Source organism: Mytilus trossulus, chromosome 10 (genome assembly GCF_036588685.1).
Source record: "Mytilus trossulus isolate FHL-02 chromosome 10, PNRI_Mtr1.1.1.hap1, whole genome shotgun sequence".
Taxonomy (NCBI): Eukaryota; Metazoa; Mollusca; class Bivalvia; order Mytilida; family Mytilidae; genus Mytilus; species Mytilus trossulus.
In genome coordinates, this window is record NC_086382.1 from 22,839,182 (window position 1) to 22,852,095 (window position 12,914).

General features: G+C 32.1%; 1 protein-coding gene across 1 annotated transcript; it reads left to right on the plus strand.

The window, feature by feature from the left end:
• Positions 1-1,352: 1,352 nt before the first annotated feature.
• Positions 1,353-12,312, plus strand: LOC134686084 (uncharacterized). The gene is made up of 2 exons (XM_063545769.1): positions 1,353-1,599; positions 10,295-12,312. Exons 1-2 carry the CDS (start codon positions 1,479-1,481, stop codon positions 10,951-10,953), a joined length of 780 nt encoding a protein of 259 aa, XP_063401839.1. The 5' UTR covers positions 1,353-1,478; the 3' UTR covers positions 10,954-12,312.
• Positions 12,313-12,914: the final 602 nt, after the last annotated feature.

Here is a 12,914-nt window from a genome sequence, read left to right on the forward strand (position 1 = left end):
CCACCTAGAGCTCTTCGATCTACAAAAAATGCCGTATTTGTCCTATTAGAATCGAAATAATTCATGGGGGCTTGAATATATCTAGATTTTACCACGGGTTGTCCCTTTATGCCGATATTTTACCCCTCGCTATCGCTCAGGGTAAAATATTTGTCATAAAGGGCCAACCCGTGGTAAAATAACGATATATTCAAGCCCACATGAATTATTTCTTAATTATAATATATTGAGTAGTAATTTAAACACATTCTAGATACATAAATTAATAATGAAAACAAAGACATAGAATATGGAATGCATTACAGAGGATTATATCCGTAATAAGAAATACTGATTTGTTAAAGATCGATTTTTTTTAATATTTCATTTAAGAAATAATTCATGGGGGCTTGAATATATCGTTATTTTACCATATTTTACCATTATGACAAATATTTTACCCTGAGCGATAGCGAGGGGTAAAATATCGGCATAAAGGGACAACCCGTGGTAAAATCTAGATATATTCAAGCCCCCATGAATTATTTCGATTCTAATAGGACAAATACGGCATTTTTTGTAGATCGAAGAGCTCTAGGTGGAGGCCATTATTTGCCGTTCCCATAAATTAACGCACTTTTAGATTGGCGTAAAAGAACGGAGCAAACAGAATAAGTGACATGCTCAAACTATTCACAAAACTTATTTAGATAGATTTGGATAATTTTAATGATAACTTACTTATATGTCTCTATGTATATAAAAAATGGGCTTATACCACATTTTAGCATCGTTTGTTAACGTTTCCTTGTTGTGAGGATTTTCGGTATCAAAAGCGTGTATTTTCCCGTAAAATGCTTAAGTTATAACGTCATCATTCTATGACGTCGTGTACTTCATTCATGAAAAAAACATATGACGTGGGAGTACGATCGGAACAGCCAATGCAATATATTCATATTTTACCACGGGTGTGTACTCAAAGCGTTTGAAGGACGTCATGTTAGAATTACTGTTATCTGTTTTTGTCCATTTTAATTCCTTGTTATCTGTTATGAGCCAAATCAATTGGCTGTTTTGCTGTTATTATGACCCCCTTGCCCCCCCCCCCCCCCCCACCCATACAGGACAATCTTTATTTATAATTTTGAAAACTTCAATCGCCATATGCCAAACTGATCAAGTTCCTTTATAAATTATCCTTCATCAATATATACTACTGTTAGTAAAAGCTTGTTATTTTGAAACTGACTTACCAAGATTTAGAAACAAAGGACCAACCAAGGACATACTTTCAATTCGAAATAAATGTACTTGTCACTGATCGAGACATCAAGTTCATTTCAGTGATTTGCGCTTAAACACAAAATATCGGTAATATAACAGACTGACAAAGGGAGATAATAATTTCTTAGAAAAAACGAGGGAAAATCTAAATATCAGAATGGCTTTCTCTTTCAACGGATCACCTAACTTCTACTCTTTAGGCTTACAAAGGTATGCAGAACCCAAGTACCTGCTTAAGATTGACTATGCCGTGTCTTCCAGGGCAAAGTGTCGGGCGTACCACATATATATGCTCTTATGGTGACATATTCAACTCCCACAAAATATCAGAAGGTATATTATTCTTTATTAAATGATTATATTGATAAATTATATTTGTAAAGTACTATTGCTAATGTATGGAAGTAACCATATGGTCAGCTTACCTGTTCGCCCCGAGTCCGTTCGCCCTGATTTTATTTTTTAGTATATATAGTGTTGCGTTGTGTGTATATAAGTGAATGTGTTGAAGTCAGTCTACAATTTGGCCGAATTTTTACGATGTATCATGTTGTTTATAGCTAGCTGCTACTAGGACTAGGTTATAAGTTTTTGTACATTCACTGTTAAATTGAATTACTATTAGCATTATTAGTAAATCAAATACCAAAAACACAGTCACACTGCTGTACATTGATCACTTGTCATCAGTGTTTAACTTTTTACCCATCCAAGCTGACTATTTTATTTACAATCAGTCATATCAAAGTATTACGATATTTCTCCACTCGAGACAGTTAAATTTTATTATTTAAAGCGTGAGGCTTGCCAAGCCTTTAAATAATAAAATTTAACTGCCAAGAGTGGAGAAATATGGGCAGGAATTCGCTAATGCTCCTTTAGTGTGACATTGTAAGAAAAAAATAAAAATCATTATAAGCTTCTAAATTTTTTACAAATTATTGCTACAAATGGTGTCCTTCTATTTGTAACCAAAAAAATCATTTTTAAACTTGCGTCAGTTTGGAACCAAAGCAAATAATGAATTTGGAGCATGTAACATGGACACTTTTTCCAAATTGAGATTAATGATTCCTTAACTTATTCAACATTCAATATCATATATATTGATCACAAAACATTGTCTATCATCAAAACTCTAAAATGTATATTTTCATTTCTTTCAAAAATTTTGTGAAAACAAGTTTCTTCTACTTTTCTGTCAATGTTACATGCAATGTTTAAGAGAAAAAATACAGTAAGAATCATTTTCTTTCTGAACATGTAAAGGCTCTTTTTCATTGTGTTACCCTCACATTAAAAAATTGTATTAATATTTTTGCAATTATCTCATTTCTGTCATAAAATAGTGACTTAAATGTTGCATGTAACGTGGACACAAAAAATATGAATAATGAACCATGCCAGAATTGACCTTAACAGATATAAAAAGCCTCCAAACAACCATCTGAATGTAAATTAAACAATAATACTGCCACATTTCTCATATATGATATTATTTAAATAGTGGTTAATACCAAAACCATTCACCTAAATTTCAGACAGCAGACATATTTTTTAACTATACCAGAAGTTATGCTTGTTCATGGTGGTACACTATGGAAGGCTAAATTAAAAGATATTCAAATGTCAAAATAACCAGAAAAATAAAATTAAGACCAAAGATAGATCAATTGATGAAGGAGTCATCCAAAATTTCCACAACATGAAACATTTTTATATCAGTAAGTAAGCAATCGTTTTTTTTATGCACAGGGATGAGATTGATAAGAAGACAACCACACAACCATCAGCATCCACAAGTTTCTCACTCAATAACTAATACTGACAAAGTAAGGGTACAAAATGATTACATGTATCCCTCATTCATGTGACACAGTTACACTTAAAACTAATAGTATGAAAAACCAAGACAAAACATGGACAAATCTACGAGAGGTTGATACAGCTGCATTTATTGAGAATCTTATTTTCAATCGTTTACATAACTTCTATAAAGAACAATTTGGGTTTCATCTTTGAGGTTGTTGTCTGATAGACATATTACCCCATATCTCGTTTTATTTCTGCTGGTTAATCTTACATTTATGATAACTTTTTAAGGTTTAAACAATAATTTTATTTCAAACATTCAAAAAAAGTTTCTTGTTTCTTGTTTTCTGTCTCCAACATCTTCAACCATTGTCAACTATCTATCTGAAAAAAGAAAAAAACAAAACAACAATTAATCTACCCTCAAACAGAACCAAAATCCATGCATAGATTATAAAATTTACAATAATATAGAAACTCTCAAATATCTTGTTTCGATTTTTCAATGCCATTTCATCTTGAAAACTTGTTACCTAAACTACAGGAAGCCACAATTTAAAGGGCCCCATAATGACCAGTGTAAAACAATTCAGAAGAGAAAACCAACACCCACTAGACCATAGTCCTGTTTTCAACTTTATTTGGCCTTCTTTTACTTTTTTGTTTCATTGGCGTCACTGAAGAGTCTTTTGTAAACGAAAAGCGTTTCTGGCCTACAAAATTTCAATTCTGGTATCCATGATGAGTTTATTATTATTATTTTGAAATCAGAAGGAGCCTGAACCTCTTATAATGCAAAAGATATTCTGGAATGTCAATTATTGGCATAACAATTTAAAAAAAAATGTTACAAATTGAATTCCTCATGATTTCTATAATGAGCATCAGTAAATACACATGATACATGTGTTGACTGGTGATTGAAAAGGGATAAATAAACAAGATTTTGAAATAACTATCTTCTACACTGCTGTAGAATAGTCAAATTGGAGATCACTAGTATGTCTGCATGCACAGTCACCATCATCTGGTTTTCTGACACAGAAAAACACTACTATCTGACAGGCTGAAAGGACCGTCACCACCTGACTCACTAATAGGGACCTTATCAGACTGGCTTACACAGACATCATAATCTGCCAGGCTGATAGGGTTATCACCATCTGACAGGCTGAAAGGGATATCACCATCTGACTGGCTGACAGGGACATCACCATCTGACTGGCTGACAGGGACATCACCATCTGATTGGCTGACAGGAACATCACCATATGACTGACTGACAGGAACATCACCAACTGACTGACTAATATGAACATCACCATCTGCCAGGTTGACTAGGACATCACCATCTGTTGGCTGACAGGGATATTACCCTCTGACTGGCTTACAAGAACATCACAGACTGACTGACTGACAGGAACATCACCAACTAACTGATTGACTGATATGTACATCACCATCTTCCAGGCTGACAGGGACATCACCATCTGTCTGGCTGCCAGGGACATCACCATCTGACTGGTTGTCAGGGACAGTATCTTTTTGCAGCATCTTCCTGAGAGTTTTCTTCATCACATTTATTGCTGATCATCTTTTTCTTTCTTAGGTTTATATTGCCTGTAGATTTTTTTTATTAAAAAAAGCATGTAAATTTTCAAGACCGACACCAATTTTGTTGTCAATGAAGAAAATACACTTCTATAAAGAATATTTATATTTAGAAATAAAGATGAAGTTTGATGGTGGTAAAACAAGTTAAATTATCAATAATCTCTTTATAGAGCAAAGGAGTTAGTAAATGTTATCAGTTCTGTTCATGCGTGTAACATTGACAGAAAAGTAAAAGGTTGTATGTCAATGTTACATACATGAAGACCAGAAGATATAAGTGGTGTGCTTAATAGTCAACTTTGGAGAAATAATATAATTGCTGCCCAGTAATATCTAATTAATCATTTAGGTTATAAAATGTTATATAAATGTCTGACTTTAAGGAAGTAATACCTTTGCATGTAACATAAAATAATCTTGACACAAAATATTGTTGTCAATGTTACTAACTAGTGTTAAAAGACAAATTAAACAGGAAAACATGAAAACGCTTTAATTTTGTTAAATAAAAATAAGATAATAGCTCCATATGGCAGTAAGTTTTGTTTACGCATGTAACACTGGCCTGAACATGTAAAAGTCTAAATAATAGACTCTGTCAATGTTCATGATGTTACATACACAATTTCTTAATGAAAAAAAAGTTTAATTTGGGTTTACTTTATACATTATTTTTTAAAATAAGTATCATAATAATAACTTTGAATATTAAAAATTAGATTAACTGTTGATTTTAACACAGTAAAATCTTCTCATGTAACACAAAAAAGACCTGATACAAAAATCGTAGTCCATGTTACTCATAAAGTTATCATAGGAGCATCAAAGAAATTGTGTGATGACAATATTTCAGATGTTAGTCATTTATAAACTCAGATAAACTCATTTTAAAGCTCATAACAGAGGTTTGGAAATCAATGCTTTTAAAACATTATAATTCTGGGTTATGTATGTAACATTGACAGGAACACCAACAAATGATGAGGAAAAATTGCTGGTCAATCAGGAAAAAAATAAACACAAATAATTAAAACTCATTTATTTATTTAATATCATTTTAATGAAGCAAATTTAAATTTCAACAAGATTTTATTGATTGAATAATTGTATGCACATTTATTAGGTTGTAGCATGTAACCCGGACGCAGAAGATGTGTCAATGTTACATGCCTTTAAACGATAAGAATTACAAGTAAATATTGTAAAGTCTAGAAATCAAGAAAGATCAACAACTTCTCTGTTTAGAATTCAGCATAAATTTACATTTGATTTAATATTATGCACTGGCCAATTATGCTTTAAGTGTAATAAAGTAATATTGTTTTTATTCTGGTGCCAATGTTACATTTTATGTTTTCAAATTTAGTGGCCAGTTATCTTTATAATGCTGAGAATGAATACAAGTACTAGTTAATCAAATTGGCAATTAATCTGTGGTATTTCATGTAATAAATTAGATTGATAAGGCAAACCGTACAAAAAAAAGCTTTTGCATGTATCATTGACACCTTTCCTTGGTAAATATTTTCGTGTCAATGTTATGTACAGAAATCTCTCCAGCAATAAAATGAATATCGTAAGGGTCAAACCTGTTTAAATACATGATAAACTTATATTTTTTGACAAAATTGCAAAGCAAGTCACACATCATTATCAAAGAACCTAATTTACACAGAAAGTGCATGTAACACTTCATTGTGAGGTCAAATTAACCTGGTCCCACTCTCTTATCATCTGCTTGATCACTGGTAGATGCCAAGTGTGAAAGATGGCAAAGCCACATTTTAATGTAATTGTCAGTGGGTTGAAATGTGAAAAAAATAATTATGGTAATGCTTACTATAAAAAGTATGCAACTGTTATAAAAAGATGAGTATTATTGGGCAGTATTGACAAGAAAATGAAATAAATTTTCTTACCTTCTATATTTTTCAAACTTCAGTTGATTGATAAAAATCATGAAATCCAAATTGTACCCATTGTTGACAGCTTTCAAAATTTGCCATGCTGGACCAATAACTTGTTTCCAAAGCTAATCAGCTAATGAAAAGGTGCATGTAACATTTGTTGACGCGAAAAGTTACATGCACTTGTCCATTTTCAAACGTATTTTATTTGCAGCAATAATCGGATTCTGTACAAAATGGGGTTTCTAAATGATAGACCGATCATTTTGCAGTTGATTTTCAACTATTATAGTAGAACAATTCTTTAGGCATATTCTAAATATGGCTAGGGGTTTTGCCACTGCAGAAATGTCACACTTTTTGTCTACAGTTTTCAACTGCCAGCACTTAACAAGTGCTGATTTTTTGTTGATTTTTTCAATTGGATCCAATTTTTTTGCATTTGGCAATAAAGACTAACACACTTTGATATTTAAACAATATTTATTCTCCAAATTTGCATGATTTCTTTATTTTTTAATTGGATAAACACTATTGACCCTAAAATTTCACTAGCGAATTCCTGCCCATATCTGAATACATGAGTTATAGTGTCGGAATCTGTTTCTCTAATGCTTTTTATCGTTCTTTTTCAAAGATTTTCAGAAAATTGTGCTCTTTATATTCGACGTCATCAGGCAAGGTCGCCTTTTTTCATGACGTCACAATAGGAAAATTGAGAAGAAAACAAAACATTTTGACGTCATAATCAAATTTCGACTAATCATTTGCCGAGAACAGATTTTCACTAGCGAGGAGAAATATTTTTCTCACACCGGTCAGGAATGTGAAAATAGCACAAAAATTAGAGAATAAAGTGTAACAATGCAGCCAAGAATTTTATTTAATGAATATAAATTTGGCAATTATTCTGTTTTTAACTTTTAATAGATATACATGCACATAAATTTCAATATATAAACATATATATATTTCATCAAGTTTATTAATGTAACATATACATATCATAAATGAATATAGGGCTATGAACCCAGGGCGAACGGACTATCAGGGCGAACAAACTCAGTGCGAACCAACCTAGGGCGAACATGTAATCAGGGCGAAAAAAGGGGGTAACTGCATGGAATTTTAAAAAAGTTCCCTGAGCATGCTGAGAGATCATATATTTCCTCAGATAGAATTTTCTTATACACTGCCAAAAAATGAAGCCATTTTTAAAAGGGGGGATTAACTACATGTCCTCATTCAAAAAAAGGGGTGTTACAAGCCCCAAATCCCCTTAAAATTGGATTTGCTACTAACATGACTAATATAACTATGCTTTTTTTTAAATACAATAAAAAGTATAGGTTGCTGTGCTATATTTTAAGCTACAAGTGGTGCAAAATTGCCCGCATAGATTGTTAATTTTTAGCTCACCAGGGCCCAAACGGTTGAAGGTGAGCCTATGCTCACTTGGCGTCTGTTGTGAGTTGTCGTCATAACCTATTACAAAAATTTTCTCCTCTGAAAGTACTGGGCCAAATACCTTCAAACTTTAACATGTTTATATGTCCTTTAATAGCTATATTGTTTATAAATTGTATCCAAAGTTCTGATCCATCGACAAACATGGCTACCATGGCTTAAAGTAGAACATAAAGGTAAAATGCAGTTTTTGATTAAATTTTCATCTCAAAAACTATAATGAAAAGCTTTTAGGTCAAGATCTATCAGCCCTGAAATTTTCAGAGGAATCTAACAACCCAATGTTGGGATTTTGCCACTGAATTGGTAGTTTTAATGAAATTTTGCAGTTTTTAACCAGATTTTTGGGACAAAATTGTCGGTTATTGATTTGGGGATGTACGGCGGCCGGGCGGTCGTGTGGGTGGCAATCAAATTTTGTCCGTGCATTAACTCATGAACCAATCAACCAAAGCTCTTGAAATTTCTACATGTTGTTACTGATGACAAAATAGAGGTCAAGTTAAATAATGACGATTTTGACTTTTACCATTCAGGAGTTATGGTTCTTGAAAGATCGTAAAATGGTGTTTCTATTCACGTTGTTGCATTTACTCATGAACCATTCAATTTAAGCTTTTCAAATTTTAATATGTTGATACTGATGACAAAATGGAGGTCAAATTTGATAATGACGATTTTCACTTTTACCATTCATCAGTAATGGTTCTTGTGATATTGCCAGGACACAAATAAATGTTAATAAATCTGGTTTGCTGTTGTTGTGACAGCCTCTTTTTTTGTTATTATTTTGAATATTATTATAGATAGATATAATTTTTTGTAAAGTATATGAATATGACGAAAGTTGTCAAATGACCCCTCACGGAGTTATTATATGTTATCTACGTTCATATCTGTAGATATGGGTATTTTAACACCCTGAAGTACCCCAGTACACCATGTGGCGGAGCCGAAGGGTGTACAGGGTACTGAAGGGTGTTAAAATACCCATATCTACGGATATGAACGTAGATAAAGAATGTATCCCTGTCTTAGTCGGAATCAGGCGAGTTTAAGGAAATTCGGGTACAAAGTGTAACGTGAAAACAATGTTTTTTCATTATCTACAAAAGTTTTATTGAAATTTGGAAATTTTTACATATTTTTAACAGGGTGTAGGGTACCTGTGATAGAACCCTACAGGTAGTCAAATATAAGACGTTTTTAATAGGGAGACAGAGAAACTAGATTGAGTCAAATTTGGCGCTCAATATTGTGAGAGTAACGTCATAGATGGTGTGACGTCAACATGGGTCATTTGCATAGCTAGGTTTAGTAGTCCCATTCCTTGAAAATGTGGCAGTCAAGTGATGCATTTAATGAAATGGGTGTAAATGATCGGCATAATAGGACAAAATGGTTAATGACTTAAATATTTTTAATGCCAAACATCACGGATTATTTTCAGAATTCAATATTTCACAAGGAGCAATAATGGAACTAAGGAATAATGGTTAGCAACGTACGGGGATATGGGTTAGCAACACCCAGGGGCTATGGGTTTTGTAACGACGTGCGTTAGCCAATCAAAATCCTAGATATATACTAAGCCGTGGGTATTACTATTATGCCCTTTAAAGACACTTTTTCACAATTTGTTCATCAAGTTTGCTAACATTTAAAAATCTTCTCTGAAAAACAGGTGAGTGATTCAGGCTCTCTAGAGCCTCTTGTTTATGAATTAAAACAAATTAGACACTCATGCAAATAGAAGAATTAAAACCCAAGGAATGAAACACCTTTACTTGTACATGTAAGTTCAAGCTAAAATAAAAAGGAATAAGAAACTTCCTTTATATGATGGACTCCCCTATACATGTAAGTGCACTAAGTTAAAGTAAGCTTATAAACCTAAAGGATAGCATACTCATTTGTAAGATCAAAATCCTAAGGGATAAAATTGCTCCCTTATAAGATTAACATTGATGACCTCCTAACGATATACAAATACACACAAAACAAAAATTAAATGTAAAGTCTGACAAAGGGGGACCTGGGGACCCCTAGTCCCCTATATTGGCCTCTGATCAGCACAAGTGGTGTTTGACTGTGGTGTTTGACTGAAGCATCAAATGTGTAGTGTATCGAATTAAAATAAATTGTTTTCTTTGTTTAAGGGGAGTTGAGAATTGGTATCCAGTATAATGTTTGGCCTTATACATAGTAACTTGTTTTCTTTGTTTAAGGGGAGTTGAGAATTGGTATCCAGTATAATGTTTGGCCTTATACAGAGTGGTATCACTTTGATTGCTTCTGGGAAAGTGGTTTCCAGGAGTTTTACCAGGAGCATAAAGAAGAGGTGAAGAGGCTCATGATCAGAATTCATGAACTAATGGAGGGGTTCGACTACCTTGATGAAGATGATCAAATAAAATCTATTGATGAACTACAATCAGGAATTAATGCCATGGAATACATGGAGAATGAGGAAGGGTTTGATTTTTCAGACGAGGATGATAAAGATAAAAATGTAGATGAAGAAAAAGGGTCCATGGAGAAAAAAAACAAAGAAAAATTGAATACAAAAACGGATAATAAAGATGTTGAGAAGGAGAAAAGAGAAAACATAGAAAGGAAAAAAGTTGAAGTTGAAATTAAAGTTAAAAAAGAAGATACAATGGACAGCAACAAGAAAGATGGAATTGGCAGTAAAAAGGAAGATGGAATTAGAAGTAAGAAGGAAAATGAAATTGAGAGTAAGAAAGATGTAGATCACACAGAGGATGAGAGGAATTGTTGTGCAAAAGACACAGGAAAGAGAAGAAATTTAAGAAGAAGAAAGTCATCTTCCAATGTTTGCAGTTGCTGTGATATAACTCATAGTAGTAGTAAGATCAAAAAGTAATGGCAAACAATTGAACAGTAATGGCAAACAATTGAACAGAGTACATTGATAACCACCATGCAGTCAGGGGTACTAATTGTACAAGATTTTTTTACTTATTGAAAAAGTAAATATAGATGTACTACATTGTACTAAGTTTGTAAAGTACTTAAACAATGTCAAGTGTATTTCTTTACTTGTTCAGGTAAACTATTTCAATTGCAAAGTTACATGTACATGTATGTCCCTTAGACATTAGATTTAGATATTTTTGATTACATATATACAATTAAAAAGTCATACTTTCATGTTTTCTTGATCTTTTTATGACTTCTTTGCTCTAATTGACTTTTGAATAACCTGTCTTTTGCAGAATTCTTTACTAATCATTAAAGTGTATATAGTTTCATAGACAATGAAAATCTCATTCTTCACTCTTTATCTTCAAAACATATCTTATGTACAACTCTCCAAGGGTCAATTTTTAAAAACATAAGATATTTTGAAATTAGTTTCTTTGTGATTTATGAAATAAAATGCAAAACTTAAATATGAGCTCATCATCATAGAATTTTTTTTAAAGACATGTTTTTACATCCCAAAACTTGAGAATTGAAGGGATTGTTAAATAAATCTATAATTACTTATGCTTATAATACAAGTAATTTATTTGTGTAGATAAAGTTCTTCTTACCATATGTGCCAATTATTTCAGTATTATTGTTTTATTGAGTTAAAAAATTTACCATATATTTGTATATTTAATATAGTTTTTTAACATGTATAGATTATGTAGATGAATTTCTCATATTAAGGAATCATCTGTAGGCAATTTTTTATGCCCTATTTAGAGGCATGATGTTATTGGGTCTGTTTATTTATCATCCATCCATTGGCTCATCCTTCTGTCCCACATCAGGGAAAAGTTTTTTGTTAGTTTTTAGTCATGGTTTGTGTTTGATGAAGTTGAAGTCCAATCAACTTGAAACTTAGTACACATGTTCTCTATGGGCTATATTATGACCTTTTTAATTTAATGCCAATTGAAAATTTTGATGCCAATTTCATGGTCCACTGAACAAAGAAAATGATAGTGCAAGTGGGCATCCATTTACTATGGACACATTCTTGTTTTTTTACAGATAAAGCTTATGTAAATTAAAGTTTAAACCATTTTCCCAAATGTTAAATACTAGTAGTATGCATTTCTGTGTCAAAAGCATTGCTTATAAGTTTTTCAGCATTTCATGCATGATTAATGTTATTTTTTTGTTTTTAATATCTAGTCATTTTATGCTTTATTATGATAGCTCGTATGCTTTATTTTAATTGTTTGTTTTGATACTTATGTGTTATATTTAAATATACCCATTAAATATATATCATTCTGTACAATTTTTTATACTTTTTGAATTAAAAGCCTTAAAAGGTCAAGGATTTTCTCTATCTATCAGTCTGACAGGTTGTTTATTGTCTTATCATACGACAACATTGTTGTGTATACACCTTAATGCTATTAGCCTACTAGGCCGACCGACCCGGCCGCTTGACCTTTTGACGCATACAACATTATCCCTTTTCCATTGTGGCGTCAGATGTTTTGTTTTATGACGTCAAAATTTTACGGGAACCTGTGTGATATCCAGTCATGGCGGACAAATAGCAATAAGGTGTATTGCCTTATAAAGCTTTAAGTTCTTTCATTCTGATATCTGATACATATATCTGTTTAGAGATTTTTTTCCCTGAAATTACAATAATTAAATGGATATTTTTTCCACTTTTTAAAAATCTCAATAATAAATATATGAAATAATTTCTGAATTTACAGTATTTGGAAAACATTATTCAATAAAAGTTGTTATTTTTACTCCAAATTATTAATTTTTCTCATCTTCTGTGAAACATATTTTTCAAATTATTAATTTTTCTCATCTTCTGTGAAACATTTTTTTCAAAAATTGGTCGAGTAGATAAAGGAT